The 23543-nt window shown below is 46.6% G+C and overlaps 1 protein-coding gene across 1 annotated transcript in view; it reads right to left on the bottom strand.

Moving 5' to 3' along the window:
* Nucleotides 1-23543, bottom strand: part of LOC144799759 (neuronal acetylcholine receptor subunit alpha-7-like) — an 81570-nt gene that overhangs the window by 50427 nt on the left and 7600 nt on the right. Inside the window, exons 3-4 of the mRNA XM_078671289.1 lie at nt 19657-19796; nt 6934-6978 (exon numbers count right to left, since the gene is read on the bottom strand). Of these exons, the coding sequence (XP_078527415.1) occupies nt 6934-6978; nt 19657-19796 (185 nt within the window). The remainder of the gene's footprint in view (nt 1-6933; nt 6979-19656; nt 19797-23543) is intronic.

The raw sequence follows: 23543 nt of genomic DNA, 5'->3' as shown, positions 1-23543 counted from the left end.
ATAGAGAAATCAAGTTTATTCAGTGGAATTGTTAGCATCGTACAGTGTGGAAGCCCCAAAGCCTACTTGTTTAAGTCTTAACTGTTCGTCCGCACCACTCTTGGAGAGTTAAATGAACAAGGGGAGTATAACGTGGTTTTCCAATTGGAGCGCAGGAGTATCTGCTACAGAAGCTCGGCAGCGTCTCGTCCAAACCAGTCGATAGATGTGGTAGGAGCTAGCTAACGCCTGTTCTGACAACTCTCTAAATAAAAGCCTTTATGGACACATTTTGGGCAATCCTTAAACACATAACTGCTGAATTTAATTAATTCCTTATTTAGAAATGTCTCAAACTTCTCTCAAATTACAGTGATGATAAAGTAGTCACAGCAAGCAATGTGCCATACTCCAGAAGACAGACGAAACATAACACTGTTCCAATATGGGAGGAGATCAAAAATAACAAAACAATTCTATCATCATACAAGCTTTATTCGGATGTAAAAACAACCATAAAAGACCAGGATAACCCAGCAAGTACTACAATGCAAATCTAAAACGTGCATGAGATATAAATAGACACAATTAATTGCCAGACATCAATAAAACACAGATAAATACCTCCCATTAGCAGCAATACAGTCAATTGGGCCTAGAAAACCTAGAAATCATTGCGGCTCGTAAAAAAACGGTACACAGCATATAAAAATCAGTTATTTGGAAGCAACTACAAGTACATGAGGGCCGGGCGTACTTGGATAAAGTTCAAGGTCTTCAGCAGGGGAGCAATAAACTGCTTTCTTGGCACACTAAAATATTTGCAGAACATAACAAAATGTAGAGTGTCCTGTGGAGCCCTGTTGCCGCAGCTGCAAGGTAACATGGAAGCGTCCTGCGGAGACCTGGTGTCGCAGCCGCAAGGCACCGTGGAGCATGGGTGAGCCAACCCACCCACTCGGTGATGACAGGAGACGGTATAGCAAATTAAATATGAACCTAGCCAAGGCAAATCTGTCCCTCATGTTATGTACCTGGACAAGGTAGGGCTCAAAGCCCTGTACTGTTTTCAGAAGCGTATGTCCCCCTCACTGAGGGTTTCATCAATTTGGCCTGTTCTCTGTCTAGCGATGAACGCTCAAAAATAGGTCATTCACCCTTTATAATTCTGAAGGCACCCAGGAGTGGGGATCCAAAAATATATCCACCCGCCCTAAGGCGGCAAAAACTGCCATCACATAGGCAATCCAAGCTTGCGCTATATAAATCAGCAAAATAAAAAACCGAAGCCGAGGTGTGCCCTGCATATCCTGATGGCCCTTCGCTAGGCTGATGGGTCTTCCTGAGCTAGAGTGGTGGGATGAGTTGTCACTGACACCTGAATAGGGCTGTGGCTGCCCTCACACAAAGCTGTCTCCACCCCCTTGTTGTGTGCCTGGAGCCAGGTCAGGGAAAGGCAGGGTCTTGTGTACTATAAAGACTTTCATTTGAAGTTTGCCTACTTCAAAGGCAGAAATAGGTATAAGTACTGGACCTCTGACACGCTAAACTTAGAACACTTATAGACTGAGGACATTCTTCCAGGAAGAAGAGCTGGATGCTGCAGGAGGGACTGCCACTCTGCCTGTAGCTTTGTTGTGCTGGGCTGCTGCTTCTGTCCTGGGAGTGAAAGGACTGCACACAGTCAAGAGACAGACAGTCCCAGAGAACCGGTCTATTCATACTCTCTCTGGTCCAGAACTTTATCTAGCATAACAAAGGCCAGAGGCGTCTAAGCCAGCTGTATACCGGATTCCAATCTCCTGGTGGACAGAGAAGGCCTGGATGCTACGCGGGACCTGCACCTACCACCTTCGATATTGATTTTCAGCGGTCTGGATTTTTTAAATCTCAGCATACCCCCAGACCTCACTACCATGTAGGACTTGAAACACACATTTGACCTGATCATAACACTGTCCCAATATGGGACGAAATCAGAAAAAAAAGTTTGCATCAATAATGGGAGAAATAGAAGAATGAATATCACGATCAAGCCAATACTGGGGGAATCGAAGAATCGCGATAAGCACTGTAATCGTAGAGGGGAAACTAAAATGACAAAGAGGCATATTGTTTCAGTAGTCGTGCAAGGAATCAAATGTAGTGAAAAAAAGTTTGCCAATATTGAAATAGATATTTAAATGAGATAAACATCATGCCAGTGATGAATCAAAGACCCTAGACCTCAGTCCGAGTTCAGATTTCAATATTAGGTCTGGCTTGGATCTGCTTTATGAGTGGTATGATATTACACTAAGAGGACCTAGGCTTTGCGTACTGCAGATTGGGTCGTGAACATATTTATTTGCAGGTTGGTCGGTCCAGATTTTAAGATACCATAGAACTCTACTTTTTTGCATATTGGCAAAAGCAGTAGTGTCATTTTCAGAAACGCGCCCCGGAAACTGGCACCGTAACCAGGCGGTGGGCAATAATGACTATGGCAGAGGGATAAGGTGTGAAGGTCTTCTGCCTGTCTGAGTTCATGCAGATGACCTTCTTCTTGGTCTTGTGATCTTGATTCCTTGGCCACAACATACACCTATCCAGCTCTCTTCTCACTGCAGAATCCTCATCAGGACCACTGAGAAATAGCTGGCAATGGAGGACCAAAGGATTCAGGCAGAGTTGACTAAATCAAACAGCATGGAAAGCACAACGATGTATACGCAGTACGGCGGCTCAGTATGACGATACATGTGCGCATGCTTCACCGCGCATGCAGCGTATACGGCGTAACGTGGACACCATTTTTTTCCCACTGCTCCAAGATGGCAGATGCCTATCTTGGAGTAGTGATAAAAAGAGGCCTGGCAGCAAATTACAGATGCTGAGCCATTCCAAAAAAATAAAGAGAAAATATATGAAAATCAAGAAAAGGGCTGGAAGGGTCAAGGGAGCAAGAAAGGAGCAGGTGTAGTTGAAATATATTTTTTTAAGCCAGCAGTGAGCTATGGAATTGCTGTGAGAGAGAGTTTGAGCAACACAGAAAACATGGGGTTGGAAGAGGAGAAAGGAAACTGCACAAAACAGAGAGAGCAAGAAAACACATACCCCCCATGTAATGCTAGAAGAAGAAAGTAGGTCCCATGAATACAAGCAGTGGAAGGACACTAGTCATCCAATCAGAAAACAGAAAAGCAGGAATTATCCAGAGGTTGGGCGAACAAAGAATGAGAAGTAAAGCCACTCAATAAGAAGCAAGGACATGAGATGCACAAGAAAGCCACCCAACATTTGACCCAAAGCTCACGATATTTATTTATTTATTTATAAAGTTTTATATAGCGCAAACTTGATCCCGAAGGATATCAGAGAAAAAAAATGTATTAGCGAACATAGGCCTTCACGGGTAGGCGTGTCCTAGAAAACTTGAATGTTTCCAATGATTTTTTATTTATGTTGCGGTTCTGGCTTATTGGCGTCCTGTTGTGATAAATATTAAATGTATGCTATCGATAACTGATGAGCTCAATAAAGCTGATGAACCTCATCAGCCCTTCCTGGTGACGTCATGACTTGCTGCATTTGAAGCGCTGCTTCACAAGCACATCAAGGCTTCTCATGGGCGGAAGCCTGGGACTTTGTGCGGCACCACCAGGTCTATAGCCTGTGTCCGAGGAGCACGGCCACTGGTCACACTGGAGTGCACCCTCTGGGCCCAAGTCCTCAGGTTCACTAGTGCATACAGCCTGTCAGCCAAGTCTTCGGGGGACACTAGTGCACGTGTACACAAACTGACTGTTCTTCAGTCATCAGGTCAAACTAAAGCATGCAACTTGTTGGTGCCTTAGTCCTCATTTTACACGACAGCGCACAGTTGAGCATGCACCAAAGTGCGCAGATCTCACTAGTGCGGGGTTCTTCAAAGTCAGTCCTGGAGGGCCAGATTAATATCATATCCCATTTAGATAAATGTAGTTATCTTAAAAATCTGGCATGGATCCGGCCCCCCAGGACCGACTTTGGAGAACCCTGCACTAGTGCACAGAACCCGTAAGTGTCTTAGTCCTCGAGGCAAGCGAGCCCACAACCTCTCTGCTCTCAAGTCCTCGGGTTTCACTAGTGCACACAACGTGTTGGTGCCTTAGTCCTCGTATCACACCACAGCACACAGCTGAGAATGCACAAAAGTGCTCAGATCTCACTAGTGCACAGAACCCGTAAGTGTCTTAGTCCTCGGGTCAGGCTAGCCCACAATCTCTCTGCTCCCAAGTCCTCGGGTTACACTAGTGCACACAACGTGTTGGTGCCTTAGTCCTCGTATCACACCACAGCACACAGCTGAGAATGCACAAAAGTGCTCAGATCTCACTAGTGCACAGAACCAATAAGTGTCAAACGGCCTGATTCATCAACGGACCGTTTTGCGAGCCCCTAATAGCGATTCATAGCGAATCGCTATTGAGGACTCGCAAAACGGTATTCATGTAGGAATCGCTAAATAAATAGCGATTCCTACACATTCCTTATTTGCGAGTAACAATTTGCTACTCGCAAATAAGGAATAACTCCCCATTCATTCCTACGGGCCAAAAGGCCCATAGGAATGAATGGGGAGTATCCCTTATTTGCGAGTAGCAATTTGCTACTCGCAAATAAGATAGCGATTTTAAGGGTGCCAGGGGTGTCCAAAGGACACCCTGTAGCACCCCTAAATGCACATTTGAACAGGTGTTGCGCACACACATGTCCAAAGGACATGTGTGTGTGTAACATGCAAAAGAAAAAAATGCACGAAAGTGCTTTTTACACTATTTTCGCAATTTACCACCAAGTCAGACTTGGTGGTAAATTGAGACCAAATATTGCGATTTCGCTATTTCTAATTGGTTGATGAATTGCATTTAAGGAATCTCTATTAGAGATTCCTTAAATCCAATTCCTCGCAAATATGCGATTTCGGTAATAGTGATTTTTGCATTTGGGATGATGAATCCCAATTGCAAAAATCGCACTCGCAAAGGGCCAGATTCTCAGAATCTGGCCCTTTGCGAGCGCAAATCAGCTTGATGAATCAGGCTGTTAGTCCTCGGATTAGGCTAGCCCACAATCTCTCTGCTCCCAAGTCCTCGGGTTACACTAGTGCACACAACGTGTTGGTGCCTTAGTCCTCGTATCACACCACAGCACACAGCTGAGAATGCACAAAAGTGCTCAGATCTCACTAGTGCACAGAACCCGTAAGTGTCTTAGTCCTCGGGTCAGGCTAGCCCACAATCTCTCTGCTCCCAAGTCCTCGGGTTACACTAGTGCACACAACGTGTTGGTGCCTTAGTCCTCGTATCACACCACAGCACACAGCTGAGAATGCACAAAAGTGCTCAGATCTCACTAGTGCACAGAACCCGTAAGTGTCTTAGTCCTCGGGTCAGGCTAGCCCACAATCTCTCTGCTCCCAAGTCCTCGGGTTACACTAGTGCACACAACGTGTTGGTGCCTTAGTCTTCATATCACACTAAAGCACACATCTGAGCATGCACCCAGGTCCCCATGTCTCACTAGTGAACACAACCCATAAGCACCTAAATCCTCAGGTCACACTAGCCCACAATCTGCCTGCTCCCAAGTCCTCAAGTTACACCAGTGCACACAATCTATTTGCGCTCAAGTCGTCGGCTAATACTAGTGCACAAAACCTGCCTATCCTTAAGTCTTCAGGTCACAGTCGAACACACAACCGGTCACACCCAAGGGCTGAGGTGCCACTGGTGGACAAACCAAGCATGAGCCCAAGGCCTCAGATAACAGCGATATCTACTTAGATGTGGCACGGTTCTGCCCTCACGCTGCACAGGTCCACTTGTGGCTGCCATGCGCCAACGCAGATACCCTTGCATCATTGTGCCAGGGCGCCTGCATTGTACTCAGCACAGGAGGTCCCTTCCTGCACAAAAACTATGCTTTAAGGCACTTTCCTCTTAGTACTTGGCTGCAGAGTGCAGCATACGCGCAAAGAGTGAAAAAACGAGGGGAAATGAAAACATTCCTCCCCATTACTTCTGCTTCAGGGAGACGTAGGATTTTGATGAAAATTCCTGTCTACAATTCTTGGGAGATCGGGATTTGCACAAAACCCTTGGGTCACCCATGAAACACCCCTTGAAGCAAAGCAATGCAAGTCAGCGCATTGCAGCGTGTTCCGTTACTTTGGGTTACAAAGCAACAAAAAACGCGATTTGCTCTGGTTTGCAAATCCCAGCAGAGGACTTTGCCTCTGATTACGTTAAAAAATGAATGCAAACCCAACGCAAACTCTTTGCAAATCTGGCCTCCATATTTGCTGGTCCAAAGACTGCATCTTCTGACCACAGGCGACCCACAGCCTGTATCCAAATCCTAAATCGCACAGAAGAAATGCAGATTAGGAAGAGGTGTGGCGCCGCGGCTAGAGCGACTGACTCTGGAATCTGGGGATCACGGTTCGATCCCCGGCACCGGCGGCAGATTAGCCCAGCACCATGTGACTCTGGGCAATAGCTCGCTTAATCTTCCAGACGGCCCCCAGCGCCTAGAGACTCTTACGGGTGAGTGTGCGCTTTGCAAATGTGGATGATTATTATTATTATTATTATTATTACTTGCATGCACAGATGTGCTTCCATGTACATCATCCACAGGTGATGGGCTCGGGACCAGTCGTCCTGCAGTCACTGCAGATAGCAGCATCGGCATAAGAGCAGGTGGAGCGAGAGGGTGGGATTGGAAGCCTGGTACAGCGGAGGCGGGAGGAGGGAGCCCTGGAGCTGGGTAGGATCCGATAAGGCCCTCCGGTGGGTCATGCATTAACCATGAGGCACCAGCAGCGAGCCACAAACGCGCTCACTGCTTTAGATGGCGGCCTCGCAGAACAACGCCAGCCGGGGAGACCGGCGCATCTGAACACAGCATCTGCTGCAGCGACACACTTACCATTTGCAGCCAGATGTTTGTTGTCAAAACCTGGTTCTTTTCATCCTGTGGGGGGAAAAAAGCATAAAGGATGGTTGTCACAAACATTAAAAAAATTAATGTATACATATATAATGCTTAACAATGGCATTCAACCTCTTTCCAAACACTACCAATTTAACAGATCAGGGAATGGAGGTACGCGGAAATAAAATGGTTTAATGGTTAAAACCAGGGTCACGGAGAGTGGAAAAAAAGCGTCAAAGCTCTGGTTCCACATTTGAAAGCCGAGGCACTAGACATCTCCTCAACTAGACGGGATCTTCTACTCTAGAAAAAAAAATAGGAAGGAGGGTGCACAGCAAATGTGAGTGAATATGCGGGAAAAGTTAATCAGTTGGGTGCACTCCTTGGAGGCGTTTCCGTCCAAACGCCTAAATAATAATCCAAAGAAGTAGTGTGCGCATAGGACATGCGGGTACATCCCAGGGAGGCACACCGGGGTGGTTCAAAGAAAATGATTCCAATGTTTTAAACTTGGTTGTTTATTTTCATTTAAAGTATTTTCTCCATGATATTGTCGTCATATCAATGAAATTTCATGGTATACGATCCATAATGAGTATACTCTACACATGCTCCGATGCATTTCGGGCGGATTGCCCTTTGTCAAGGAGCACTGAAAGAAGAAGAAATAAGTCTAAGGGAAAGGGCAATGGGGAAACGTATGAAATTTACGTGCAGTTAGGGAAGGGTGTAGGTAGCTCAATGAGGTTATCGTGCAATGTGGAGGGGGTGAGTAAAGGATCAAGTGACATTAATAGAGTACGTGCACGAAATCAATGCCATTGGTGACTGAAGGTAGGTAAATGTAAACGTGCTGGGTTTAGGGTATCAAGTGGTTTATGAGCTGGAGTCAAAAAGTGAACGCTAAACAGGCAGGTGTTTTAATGTTCAAAGATGCAGCAGTTATAGCGTGCTATGTGGTATAGAGTTTAAGCGCTTAAAGGATAGAACATGCAGAGCTTTAAACGGGCTAACGGTGAACAAAAAAGTGCAGCGGTTAGTGCTTACTTCGTGGTAGAAACGTTTCTAAGCGCTTAAACTCTATACCACATAGCACGCTATAACTGCTGCATCTTTGAACATTAATTGATCATTGATATGACGACAATATCATGGAGAAAATACTTTAAATGAAAATAAACAACCAAGTTTAAAACATTGGAATCATTTTCTTTGAACCACCCCGGTGTGCCTCCCTGGGATGTACCCGCATGTCCTATGCGCACACTACTTCTTTGGATCTTCTACTCTAGGCAATATCTTCTCCTGTAGACCACACCTCTCCCACTAGATTAAAACACCTCTTCTAGACCACGCCTCCTGCATTAGACCGCATCTGCACTAGACGGCACCTCTTCCAATAGACCGCACCTCCTGCACTAGACCGCACCTCCTGCACTAGACCGCACCTCCTGCACTAGACGGCACCACCTCTACTAGACGGCACCACCTCTACTAGACGGCACCTCTACTAGACGGCACCTCTACTAGACGGCACCTCTACTAGACGGCACCTCTACTAGACGGCATCTCCACTAGACGGCACCTCTACTAGACGGCATCTCCACTAGACCGCACCTCCTGCACTGAATCGCATCTCCACTAGACGGCACCTCCTCCACTAGACGGCACCTGCACTAGACGGCACCTCCTCCGCTAGACGGCACCTCCTCCGCTAGACGGCACCTCCTCCGCTAGACGGCACCTCCTCCGCTAGACGGCACCTCCTCCGCTAGACGGCACCTCCTCCGCTAGACGGCACCTCTTCCGCTAGATGGCACCTCCTCCACTAGACGGTACCTCCACCACTAGACGGCACCTCCTGCACTAGACGGCACCTCTTCCACTAGACGGCGCCTCTTCCGCTAGACGGCACCTCCTCCGCTAGACGGCACCTCTTCCACTAGACGGCACCTCCTGCACTAGACGGCACCTCCTCCACTAGACGGCACCTCCACTAGACGGCACCTCCACTAGACGGCACCTCCTGCACTAAACTGCATCTCCACTAGACCGCACCTCCTGCACTAGATCACAACTGCTCAAGATCACGTCTCTTCCACTAGATCAAATCTCAGATCACATTGCCTCCACTAGATCATATCTCTACTAGACTGCATCGCTTTCACTAGATCACACCTCCAACATATCGCATCTCCTCCACTTGATCACAATTCCTCCACTAGATCGCATCTCAGATCACATCTCCACTAGACCACATCTCATGCATTTAAATCACATCTCACCACCAGACAAAAAAACATCAATGAAACACGTCTCTTCCCTTAGATTTCCCTTGCTCGTTCTTGCTGATAAGCCGCCCGATCTCCCCTGGTGCAAAGGATTGCAGTGCTCTAATGCGGGCTTGAACACTCGAACCTGGGACTGCAGCACCCTCCCTGCGGTAGCAATTCTTTCTAACCTCAGAATCTTGTTTAATCTTGTAACTGGTTTATCTTCTTTCTTTCTTGCTTTAAATGATAGGTCTTCCACACATAGCCATCCAGACATCATTGATTATTTTCACTAAAAAAGTACTTCAATCCTGGTAACGCGAGTACTTTCAGTGAAAAAAGGCTTCTATTCCGCAGACCTGTCAGCCGACTGTCAATCTGGTGACCTGTCAGCCGACTGTCAATCTGGTGACCTGTCAGCCGACCGACTGTCAATCTGGAGACCTGTCAGCCGACTGTCAATCTGGTGACCTGTCAGCCGACTGTCAATCTGGTGACCTGTTAGGTCTCTAGATTGATAGTCGGCTGTCAGCCGACTGTCAATCTGGTGACCTGTCAGGCGACTGTCAATCTGGTGACCTGTCAGACGACTGTCAATCTGGTGACCTGGTGTCAATCTGGAGACCTGTCAGCCGACTGTCAATCTGGTGACCTGGTGTGAATCTGGAGACCTGTCAGCCGACTGTCAATCTGGTGACCTGTCAACCGACTGTCAATCTGGTGACCTGCCAGCCGACTGTCAATCTGGAGACCTGTCAGCCGACTGTCAATCTGGAGACCTGCCAGCCGACTGTCAATCTGGAGACCTGCCAGCCGACTGTCAATCTGGAGACCTGCCAGCCGACTGTCAATCTGGTGACCTGTCAGCCGACTGTCAATCTGGTGACCTGTCAGCCGACTGTCAATCTGGTGACCTGTCAGCCGACTGTCAATCTGGTGACCTGTCAGCCGACTGTCAATCTGGTGACCTGGTGTCAATCTGGAGACCTGTCAGCCGACTGTCGATCTGGAGACCTGTCAGCCGACTGTCGTTCTGGAGACCTGTCAGCCGACTGTCAATCTGGAGACCTGGTGTCAATCTGGAGACCTGGTGTCAATCTGGAGACCTGTCAACCGACTGTCAATCTGGAGACCTGTCAGCGGACTGTCAATCTGGTGACCTGGTGTCAATCTGGAGACCTGTCAGCCGACTGTCAATCTTCTGACCTTTCAGCCGACTGTCAATCTGGTGACCTTTCAGCCGACTGTCAATCTGGCGACCTGTCAGCCGACTGTCAATTTGGTGACCTGTCAGCCGACTGTCAATCTGGTGACCTGTCAGCCGACTGTCAATCTGGTGACCTGTCAGCCGACTGTCAATCTGGTGACCTGTCAGCCGACTGTCAATCTGGTGACCTGGTGTCAATCTGGAGACCTGTCAGCCGACTGTCAATCTGGAGACCTGTCAGCCGACTGTCAATCTGGAGACCTGTCAGCCGACTGTCAATCTGGAGACCTGTCAGCTGACTGTCAATCTGGAGACCTGTCAGCCGACTGTCAATCAGGAGACCTGTCAGCCGACTGTCAATCTGGAGACCTGTCAGCCGACTGTCAATCTGGAGACCTGTCAGCCAACTGTCAATCTAGAGACCGGTCAGCCAACTGTCAATCTGGTGACGTGGTGTTAATCTGGAGACCTGTCAGCCGACTGTCAATCTGGAGACCTCTCAGCCGACTGTCAATCTGGTGACCTGTCAGCCGACTGTCAATCTGGTGACCTGGTGTCAATCTGGAGACCTGTCAGCCGACTGTCAATCTGGTGACCTGTCAGCCGACTGTCAATCTGGAGACCTGATAGCCGACTGTCAATCTGGAGACCTGATAGCCGACTGTCAATCTGGAGACCTGTCAGCCGACTGTCAATCTGGAGACCTGTCAGCCAACTGTCAATCTGGAGACCTGTCAGCCGAATGTCAATCTGGTGACCTGTCAGCCGACTGTCAATCTGGAGACCTGTCAGCCGACTGTCAATCTGGTGACCTGGTGTCAATCTGGAGACCTGTCAACCGACTGTCAATCTGGAGACCTGTCAGCCGACTGTCAATCTGGTGACCTGGTGTCAATCTGGAGACCTGTCAGCCGACTGTCAATCTGGTGACCTGTCAGCCGACTGTCAATCTGGAGACCTGATAGCCGACTGTCAATCTGGAGACCTGATAGCCGACTGTCAATCTGGAGACCTGTCAGCCGACTGTCAATCTGGAGACCTGTCAGCCAACTGTCAATCTGGAGACCTGTCAGCCGAATGTCAATCTGGTGACCTGTCAGCCGACTGTCAATCTGGTGACCTGTCAGCCGACTGTCAATCTGGTGACCTGTCAACCGACTGTCAATCTGGTGACCTGTCAACCGACTGTCAATCTGGTGACCTGTCAGCCGACTGTCAATCTGGTGACCTGTCAGCCGACTGTCAATCTGGTGACCTGGTGTCAATCTGGAGACCTGTCAGCCGACTGTCGATCTGGATACCTGGTGTCAATCTGGAGACATGTCAACCGACTGTCAATCTGGAGACCTGTCAGCCGACTGTCAATCTGGTGTCAATCTGGAGACCTGTCAGCCGACTGTCAATCTGGTGACCTGTCAGCCGACTGTCAATCTGGTGACCTGTCAGCCGACTGTCAATCTGGTGACCTTTCAGCCGACTGTCAATCTGGCGACCTGTCAGCCGACTGTCAATTTGGTGACCTGTCAGCCGACTGTCAATCTGGTGACCTGTCAGCCAACTGTCAATCTGGTGACGTGGTGTTAATCTGGAGACCTGTCAGCCGACTGTCAATCTGGAGACCTGTCAGCCGACTGTCAATCTGGAGACCTGTCAGCCGACTGTCAATCTGGTGACCTGTCAGCCGACTTTCAATCTGGTGACCTGGTGTCAATCTGGAGACCTGTCAGCTGACTGTCAATCTGGTGACCTGTCAGCCGACTGTCAATCTGGTGACCTGGTGTCAATCTGGAGACCTGATAGCCGACTGTCAATCTGGAGACCTGTCAGCCGACTGTCAATCTGGAGACCTGTCAGCCAACTGTCAATCTGGAGACCTGTCAGCCGAATGTCAATCTGGTGACCTGTCAGCCGACTGTCAATCTGGTGACCTGTCAGCCGACTGTCAATCTGGTGACCTGTCAGCCGACTGTCAATCTGGTGACCTGTCAGCCGACTGTCAATCTGGTGACCTGTCAGCCGACTGTCAATCTGGTGACCTGTCAGCCGACTGTCAATCTGGATACCTGGTGTCAATCTGGAGACATGTCAACCGACTGTCAATCTGGAGACCTGTCAGCCGACTGTCAATCTGGTGTCAATCTGGAGACCTGTCAGCCGACTGTCAATCTGGTGACCTGTCAGCCGACTGTCAAGCTGGTGACCTGTCAGCCGACTGTCAATCTGGTGACCTTTCAGCCGACTGTCAATCTGGCGACCTGTCAGCCGACTGTCAATTTGGTGACCTGTCAGCCGACTGTCAATCTGGTGACCTGTCAGCCAACTGTCAATCTGGTGACGTGGTGTTAATCTGGAGACCTGTCAGCCGACTGTCAATCTGGAGACCTGTCAGCCGACTGTCAATCTGGAGACCTGTCAGCTGACTGTCAATCTGGTGACCTGTCAGCCGACTGTCAATCTGGTGACCTGTCAGCCGACTGTCAATCTGGAGACCTGTCAGCCGACCGACTGTCAATCTGGAGACCTGTCAGCCGACTGTCAATCTGGTGTCAATCTGGAGACCTGTCAGCCGACTGTCGATCTGGAGACCTGTCAGCCGACTGTCAATCTGGAGACCTGGTGTCAATCTGGAGACCTGTCAGCCGACTGTCAATCTGGTGACCTGGTGTCAATCTGGAGACCTGTCAGCCGACTGTCAATCTGGTGACCTGTCAGCCGACTGTCAATCTGGTGACCTGTCAGCCGACTGTCGATCTGGAGACCTGTCAGCCGACTGTCAATCTGGAGACCTGGTGTCAATCTGGAGACCTGTCAGCCGACTGTCAATCTGGTGACCTGGTGTCAATCTGGAGACCTGTCAGCCGACTGTCAATCTGGTGACCTGTCAGCCGACTGTCAATCTGGTGACCTGTCAGCCGACTGTCAATGTGGTGACCTGTCAGCCGACTGTCAATGTGGTGACCTGTCAGCCGACTGTCAATCTGGTGACCTGATAGCCGACTGTCAATCTGGAGACCTGATAGCCGACTGTCAATCTGGAGACCTGTCAGCCGACTGTCAATCTGGTGACCTGTCAGCCGACTGTCAATCTGGTGACCTGTCAGCCGACTGTCAATGTGGTGACCTGTCAGCCGACTGTCAATCTGGTGACCTGTCAGCCGACTGTCAATCTGGTGACCTGTCAGATGACTGTCAATCTGGTGACCTGTCAGCAGACTGTCAATCTGGTGACCTGGTGTCAATCTGGAGACCTGTCAGCCGACTGTCGATCTGGAGACCTGGTGTCAATCTGGAGACCTGTCAACCGACTGTCAATCTGGAGACCTGTCAGCCGACTGTCAATCTGGTGTCAATCTGGAGACCTGTCAGCCGACTGTCAATCTGCTGACCTTTCAGCCGATTGTCAATCTGGTGACCTGTCAGCCGACTGTCAATCTGGCGACCTGGTGTCAATCTGGAGACCTGTCAGCCGACTGTCAATCTGGAGACCTCTCAGCCGACTCAATCTGGAGACCTGTCAGCCGACTGTCAATCTGAGGACCTGTCAGCCGACTGTCAATCTGGAGACCTGATAGCCGACTGTCAATCTGGAGACCTGTCAGCAGACTGTCAATCTGCTGACCTTTCAGCCGACTTTCAATCTGGTGACCTGGTGTCAATCTGGTGACCTGTCAGCTGACTGTCAATCTGGTGACCTGTCAGCCGACTGTCAATCTGGTGACCTGGTGTCAATCTGGAGATCTGTCAGCCGACTGTCAATCTGGAGACCTGTCAGCCGACTGTCAATCTGGGGACCTGTCAGCCGACTGTCAATCTGGAGACCTGTCAGCCGACTGTCAATCTGGAGACCTGTCAGCCGACTGTCAATATAGAGACCTGGTGACCTGGTGTCAATCTGGAGACCTGTCAGCTGACTGTCAATCTGGAGACCTGTCAGCCGACTGTCAATCTGGAGACCTGTCAGCCGACTGTCAATCTGGAGACCTGTCAGCCGACTGTCAATCTGAAGACCTGTCAGCCGACTGTCAATCTGGAGACCTGTCAATCTGGAGACCTGTCAGCCAACTGTCAATCTGGAGACCTGTCAGCCAACTGTCAATCTGGTGACCTGTCAGCCGACTGTCAATCTGGAGACCTGTCAGCTAACTGTCAATCTGGAGACCTGTCAGCCAACTGTCAATCTGGAGACCTGTGAGCCGACTGTCAATCTGGTGACCTGGTTGCGGATGAACTGGCTGATGTAGAACCTCAGCGCAGGATAATCCTCAGAAGTAAATCCGTTTAACCCTTACAGGAATCCTTTTGTAAATTCCTGACGGGCATAAATGCAATAGGTTGTAAACGCTTTTATTAAACATTTGCATTATTACTAGAGTGCACAGCAAGTAAACTGCACTTGAATTCACGGATGTGCACTGGCAGGGGACTACTCCTCAATTAGGCCTAGTCTTCATTGTGTCCAAAATGGATGATACATCATATTTATTCTTTGTTTATATTTCTCATGTTTACTGTTGGATATTTTGGTTTGTTCTGACACCTCCAGATGATATTCGCTCAGAGGAGCTGAATAAATATTCATGAGATGGTTAGTGCCAAGGGGTAGTGTTTTTTGACGATTTACAATTCTGTAAACCGATTAATCGAAAATGTAATTGTTTGCTCACAGCACAAAAAGTTTGCCCTGACACTTTCTTATGGAAACAATGGCTCTATAAACCCTTGAATTTGGGATATGCCAGATCTTTTTGGTTTCTACTAGTGATGCTGCACGATTTCTTACGGATTTTGCTGCACATTTGACACTATTATTGATTTTGCACATTGTTTTGCATTGTTTCTCTTACTGGGAGCCTTCATGCCGATGGTTTATGCATTAAATGAGAATTGCTGCATCTGCACTTTACCATTTCTGCATTGCACCTTTTGAATTGTGTAATAAACCTTCAGGTTTTCCTAAATTCCGCTATAGAACTCACTTTTGGAGCCAGTCCTTTCTTTATTTGACTGTAGTTTAAAATACTGTTTTGTACCTTGTCTCTGGGACACATTGCCTCGTCATTCGAGGTTGGCACTGTCTCCAATCCACCCAATTCCTAGGAGCACCACTGAGCTGTAACCATTTTAAAGGTACAGCGCGCCACAATTGTAATCCATAAAAATGTGTTTACAGATGAAAATGCCTTTGTGAGTAGGCCTTGTTTGGGATTTTATTAAACATATGCATACTCATTTTCTTGTTCTCTCAGAACTTGTTTAACGAGATATTACCACGAGTTTATTCACAGAAGCAGATAATTTAGCATTATACAATAGTTACTTCTGTGAGTGAATCTGAAAATTTTGGAACAAAACCGTGATATGGGCGCATTAGATGAGGATAGCCCGAGTAATAAAACAAAACTGGAGTCAGCTCACACAATATTCACAACATTATATAGAAGATATAAATCCCGCTTAGATTTATTTGTAGTAAGCTATCGGGTATAACAATCTGGTCTGACCTAATATCATCAGAGGGGGTATACCCCTGGGAGGTGTTGCGGTCTAGGATTGGAGACTCCTTTTCAAAATTTAAATATATTCAACTCTGGTCATGGTATTCCTCTGAGAAAAACAATATAGGTGGAAACTGGGATATCGAGTTTGCACCTCTTGGCCTCAACTCATAGGAAGAAAGAAGTGGGGTTTTTGTATAGAAAGCTGATTGAGGCAGATGAAATTAGAGCTCCACCATTACAAGACTCTCCGTCCTGGAGGTCCCTTCAGCTGATTTGTATGATCTCTCCCTTCAATATCTATATAGATTTGTTAAATCTGCCTCCCTTAAAAAGAATCACTACTATGTCATAAACAGGCTTTACTACACCCCTAAAAAAAAAAATCGCAAAATTTGTCAACCCACCCCCTGTATGCCCCAGATGTCAGAGGCTGACGATATCCATGTCTTCTATGAGTGCCCTATGATTGGCCCTTTTTGGGCTACTATTGAGAGGACACTGGAGAGTGTCTTTAAGATGAAATTTAGTCTTAACACTGCAAGGGTTTTTTTTCGGGTTGGATACTAATCTCACAAATGGGTTAAGGGAGACACAGGTAGCTTTATTTTTTTACTCTTATCTTAATTGCACGTAGGGAAATTTGTAAAGTCTGGAAGGATGTCACCCCTCCCCTGCATGAAAAATGGGTTCAATCTGTACTAAGAACAGCACGCCTAGAAACTAGTATAGCACACAATAGGAACAGCGCAGTATGGCAACCTCTGATGGAATGGGCCAAGGAAATGAGGTTGGTAAGAAACCCCGAAACTGTCCAATGATTACACCTGGCCCCGGAATAAAGGGGTAGCCGGGTCGGCTCTGGGTACAGCAAGAACTTCAACCCGGGGCGCCCAGGACGGACAGTGGGTTGCGAGTGTTCATTTGTACGTGCCAAGGTGAGATGAGGACAAAAAAAAAAGTAAGCTATCTTGTGATAACAGACTATTTTCCCTCAATAAAAATGACCACTAAGAACACAATTATTCCTATTTTTGCGTTTGATCCCCAATATCCTATTCTTTTCTGTTTCTGCCCATTGGAGCTTTTGAGTTTTAAACAAATTTTATAAAGTGATGAAACCATTCTCCCCTACTGTAAGCGTTTGTATCAAGGGTCCCAAATTCCAAGTCACGCGTCTGTTTCAAGACAAGAAGCAAGGTGGTTCATAAAACCCCCTCTGCTTCCTTCTTGCACTAGAATAATCAAAATTCATAAATAAAACAAACTAGAAGTTATATGAATAGTCAACAAAAAAATATAAATTATTAGTCCCCTCTAAAAATATTATTCTATATGTATAGGGCGGCAAGCAATACATGACCAAATCTTAGTTATGCCTTAAAATTCAATAAACGGGCCTCTCTATTTCTTTTGTGATGGACTAGGAAAGACATAACCGCTGTGAAACTAGCTCAATTTTTTGGTACATCGAATGCATCATTCCATTAGAGCACCCAAAATATTTCTTCTCCGAAATTATGAGAATCCTTAACTTCCTTCCCGGTTAAACAAAAACCCCAGAATTGAGAAGCATGACTCACAACTAGAGAAGTATAGAACTGACTAGGCATGCCGAATTAAAACTCTACCTTAGACGGGGGAGCATTCCCGTATTAAAGGATAGTACTCAGTGAACCTATCATATCTGATAGATATTTGTTAGCCACTGCCTCCCCTTGTCGTGAAGAAAAACTGAAAAAAATCAAGCAAGACCAAGGCTAGAGACAACAAGACAAGCATTACCCAAGTTGGGCAAATAATGGGCAACACTTCATCACTATGGCACAATGCCGAGACAAGAAGGGCAATAGACAAAGATCATATCATACAGACTTATTGGCCCATAGAAGAATAATTGTAAACTCGGCTCTAATATTTAAAGGCAACGTAGGCCGTTTACTGAACTACAAGACAAATTTACCATTGCAGGCAGCGAACATACAACATATAGTACACCAAGATATTATGATCTACACAGCCAACATGGCTTTACGCTTCTAGGGTTCTAATTTGTACAACATTTTACAAAAAATTGAAAAAAAGAGTTTTGTTTTTGAAACACATTTTATCCTTTAATAGTGATCAAGGGGCCTTGCTATGGTGAAACTGGCTATGAGATGTGTAATGACACAAATGTAGTGAAACAAAAATCTTAATAAATATGGATAGACACAATAGGTTCTTCTACTGCCGGACACACAACACAAACTAATTTTAACATAGTGCATAGATCTCTATTGATGCCAAAGACCTCACGAATTGATTGGCGGTCACACTGTCGACTAGACAGGAGCGCACTATCTCATGTCAAGGCGTATTGATTTTCCTTGAAAATGCAACCATTAAATCACAATTTCAAAATGATCTATTTGTACAACATAACTCCTCCTCACAGTCATATATGGCTGTGCCACTTGGTAGAAAATATAGCAATTGAGCAATATTGTATTGGCACTCAGGTATTTACTGTACGCAATATATGAAATCAATAACATAATATATGCTTTTTTTAACTGTAAAATAATCTCATATTTCAGGTTGACAGAAGATTTATTTTTTTCTCATTCCACAATAGGATATTTAAATTTATCAAACTTCTGGACTATAATCCAAGCTCTCAACTAGACCTCATAGCAACAGACTCTACCTAAGGGACTGACAATTTACCAAAAGAAACCTAGACTGAAAGAATGGACAAAATCAATAACATGTATAGTAACATGAAACAGTTGCAATCGTTAAATACATAAAAATGCATTTATTTGCACAAAGAGCGCTTCAACGCCTCACCCGCGATACTGAGTGCTCTATGAATACAATTACAACACAATGCGGCTTTTACTGGCCTGGGGGGTGATGAATGCTTGTGAATGCAGGAGATGCTCCCTTCCTATTCCTCGACCACCTCCGAGGAGAGGATTGGAAAACACGAATCAATCAATCAGCATTTGTAAAGCGTGACACTGTCGCCCCTAGGGGTAGCTGGGCGATGTGCCTCCATCAAAGAGCCAGGTCATGAGTTTCTTTCTGAAGTCTGCCAGCGAGGGGGGCATAGGGAGTTGGAGGGTGAGGTCGGTCAGTAATTTTGATTGGCTGCCAGTAGCCAATTTGAATGGTCCTATCAAAAGGACCAACCTCAAACTTCGCAACCTGTCTGGAGTTTTTAAAGTCCATTATAGGCGGAAGCTTATTCATCAAAATGGGCAGATTCACAACGAGAATTCTCTTCCGCTTACCACTTTCCTCACTACAATAACTACTGCTTAATGAGAATCCGGCCCAGAGAGAGGACGCCTTATATATGCGTCAAAGCCCTGATGAAGTTCAATCCATATTGAATGAAACGCGTTGGCTGGAGCCTATGTTATCATTGAAATTAAGGAAATTAAATACAAAGGTATTTTGTCCGTCTATATCATTGGGAAAAGACAATCTAGTGGTGCCCCGCTCCATAATCATCTACTTCCTGATCTGCTTCGCAGTTTGCACCCAACAACGACGGGCGAAGGAGTTGCATGTGCACACGCCTATAGACTCTATAACAAACTATTATAGAAGGAACACAGCAGTGAAGTGCGGCTTCCTAGTCCGCCTTTGGTCTATCCGGTTGTTGCTTTCTGCACTTTAAACAATGGCGACCAGACCCACCCCTGAACAGGGACTGCCACCCACGCCTCACCCTTGTGAATCCTCAACGTACCACATCCATGATCTGCATCAGGCTGAGGGTGAAGTGCACGCCAAGCGGTTGGGTGTCGTTGGCCACTGGTCTCTCCAGGGGATTGTAGTCTTTCATGAGCTCCTTCAGCAGGGTCCTCTGGTACACACCCTGGTGGGACTCTGGTGAAGCGAGAGAGAGAGAAGAGAGGCGGGAATGAGAAACAGGCGCTGGAGGCTGCTTGAGAGGACTCTAAGTGCCAGCACCTTCAGGACAAAGGAAAATCACTGCAACACCCTCAGTATACAACAAGCATCACACACCCCACATATAGGAATGTCAGTGCAACTCCATCAGCATAAAGGCAGAATTGCACAAGACACCAGCACACATGAAGAATAGTGCAACATGCCAAGTGTACCCTACGTCAATGCCACCCAGATACTACTGGTGGCCACGCACACAGGGTCTGATCTCTACACAGCCCCCACGAACAGCCCAAACCAGAAAGAGCTCACCCCCTTCTGAGAGGGCAGTGAAGGATCAAAGGAGGGGAAGTCTGCAAGGAGTTACCAAAGGGGTGAGTATACACCTCCCTCAGGTGTAGACAGACCTGGGATCCTGCATTGCACCCCCTCTTCCATCCACCATCAGGGTGCCCTACATACAGCCTGGGAACAGGACAGTCCTCTCCCGCCACTAAGGGTGAGTGCACAGTTTGGGTGTACCCAGGGCCATCTTAACAGCATTATAGGTCCCCGAGCAAAGCAGTGCACTGGGCCGTGCCTACACAACCACTCACAAGAATAAAAATGTAAATAATCAACAGAATAAACGTATATGTATTGGTACCTCCAACAAGATCAGTGTTTTGACATTTTAAAAAACATGCTGTACGGCAAAGATTAATCAATACAAACAATTCTGGTCTGTGCATAGATTAGCATGGGCTCCTTTGCTCATGGGGCCCTCGGGCAACTACCCAGCGTGCCCATGTGTTAAGATGGCACTGGTGCACCTAACTCCTTCTAATTACAGAAGTGCTGGGAGAGAAACAAAATTGTATGTTTGGCAGCTACAACGGGTCCTGAGATGCGAGTCCACTTGAGGATAGCACAAGAAAGCATACATAATAGACTTTCATCAGAGTAACTCTCCCCAGAAGATGACCTGTCATGCGATTGGTTGAACTTTTTCAACTCCTTTGATGCGCCCGTCGGCCTACGGCCATCGCGAGCACTAACTCCGTAGTGCTGCACCCATCCATTGGCCGACCCGGCCCCGCCCACTCAATGAAACCGCCGTGCTGTGGCGGAATTGCAGCCGCGTTTAAGTGGTTAATGCCCAGACAGTTGCAACTTTTTCTGTTCTGAAGGATGTCCTCCAGTGTCGAGCTCATGGCAGCAATCCTTTGCTAATGTGGTACCTAATTTGAGAAAAATCCCAATCGGTGCATCAACTACCAGAAGTGGAAGGGAGGTCTGTGCTCAATGTGCCACGGAAAACAAGCTCCACCCGACTGAAGAGCCCTAACCAGGCAAAACTGGGCAACGGGTGCTTGTGTTCTGGTTTAGAGAGGATCTGGCTTGGAAGTTCCAGCTGGATTGTTCCTATTGGAGCAGGGTCAAGACTGATATGCATATGGTTGGATCTATTCTGAAGTAGTGGGCGAAAAAACAAAGGCCTGGGATTCAACCCAAGTATTAGAAGGGGCTGATAATCATTCTAGCATTCCACGCATATTTTTCGTTTACTTCAACTTCCATAAGGGCAGTCATGCTTCTCGGGGGCTCAGCACTACATTGCATGTGGCATGGCTTACACAAGGTCGGCATACATAGTAACCAGGGATCCACCAGGGGTTCTACAGAGATCAAGCGGTCAGCCTGTGTTGACTTCTAACTTCTTAGATTGATCCTCAAATCTGGAAATGGTCCCAGCGGTCTTTGTTTGTTCTCTGGATTTCCCACACATCTGACAAGGTTAGGCAAGACCGGTTGGATTTCTAACTCTCTTTTTATACGGGGCCAAAACAAATAGGCAGGGTGGGACTGGCCTATAGGGAAATCAGGCAGTGCCCGATGGGCCTGTCGGACAGATCAATTTGTGGGCTAGTTGTTTGTGTTTTTAGCAGTTTGGGCCAATATTTACTATTTCCCATATAGTACCCCTAACTATATGCTTTTATTAATGTGGGCCACTTTTATTTTGGTGCCCGGACAATTTTGTGTCTTTGTCCGACACTGAAAATAGGGGTACATCCACCATCAGTCTTCTTGATACTGAGTGCACCACTAAGAGTAACTTCCTCGGCTGCTGGAAGTTTTCTAGTCTCCTGCTGGCTCCAAAGTCATGGACTGCGGCAAACTATAGAGTACTGTGCTTTGGGTCCACAGGCTCCTTGGGATGAAAGAGACCTAGTTTAAGGAGCAATTAATATGATTTAACCTTTCTAAAATATTTATTTTTCTAAGACTAGTTATCCTCTGTCTCCTTCAGCCCGTGCATCGATGGAGCAAATTGATTGCTCCTCAATAAAATATCCTGAGGAAGGATCAGTCACCAATAACTGGACGGGGCCGAAACAATTATTGTGCGATTATTCAAACTTCCTCTGGGTGTAATTGCTTCGCTGGTGTAATGAAAGTTTCATGATCAGCTTCAAACCAGAAGCTAGAAAAATCCTCCTACTGCAGACAGATTGTTGGGAAGACAAAGGAGCCAACCCTGTAGATGTGAGGACAATCACATTACCTGGGGCACTCACTGGAGGAACAGCGGCAACTAAGGGCTAACTAATAAATATCAGGAATGTATGAAACTATATTCATCACACTCAAAATACCACCACTCACTACACACACACAATTTTAAGTTGTGAAAATTAAAAAACCTTTTGGGAGAAAGGGAATGCGAAAGCTTATTTTTGAAGTGAACAAAATTTAGCTCCTTCAAGATCAGGACAGTATATTACTTTGAAATGGGTTAAATCAAATCAGGTCACTTTTTAACTCCAGGAGAAATCTGTGGCAGTCTGACAAAAACAAATCTGGGGGGGGGGGGGGGAGGGGAGGGGGACATCTCACCCTTTAAGTGACTAGAGGTAGAAAACACCAAACTTTTTAAATACAGGTTACCGGATTCTTCTTTAACAGTAATATTGTCAGCTTACTTTCATAAACTAGATTGTCCCTCACTTCTTAAGAAAAGGCCTTATTACCCAACTTAATAGCACGTTTTTACGATGACCTTTGAATGATGAAGAGCTGAGCTTTCCCTGTTGTGATTCGACCCTCTGAACTGCAAATTCATTTCACAGCAGCACACAACCCACTGAACGATCTTGGCTCTGGATTCCTTTTAAAATTTAAGAGCATTTGTAAGTTGTCATATTATATTTTGAATTCCTATTGCCTACATTTTTGACAACTATTTGACATTTTAACATATGTATTATAATTATAAAACTTTCGACCTCAGCAGAACAATGCCGGTATTTAGCATTGTCAGTACTGCCTGTGAAAGTGACCTGCTGCAGGAATGGTCTGAGTTGATAAAGAAAGGTCAGAGTTCACAGAGGGAGGTCATCCATCTTCTAGGACAGGATTATGAGTCAGTCTGATGCTGCTCCCTAAATTCATGGCCTGGAAGACAGAAACATCCAGCTACCGCCTCATTAGTGACAGAGAGGGGCACGTTTGAATTATAGGCAAACATATATATATATAGAATAAATATATATTATCTTAACAGAAACCTGTTGCCAGGCATTTGCTTCCACAGCCTTTGTGTGCTTCAACAGAAGTATCCCTGCAATGAAGCATAGATACAAGGGCCCACATAGCCATGGCAAATATTTTTTGGATAGAATTTCCTGCAGAGAAATGTAAAGGCAAATGTGCTGCTCTCACTCAGATTTTAAAATTATT

This window comes from Lissotriton helveticus, chromosome 12 (genome assembly GCF_964261635.1).
Source record: "Lissotriton helveticus chromosome 12, aLisHel1.1, whole genome shotgun sequence".
Lineage (NCBI taxonomy): Eukaryota > Metazoa > Chordata > Amphibia > Caudata > Salamandridae > Lissotriton > Lissotriton helveticus.
Note: the sequence above shows the minus strand (reverse complement) of the source record. Positions and strands in the feature narration are given on the sequence as shown.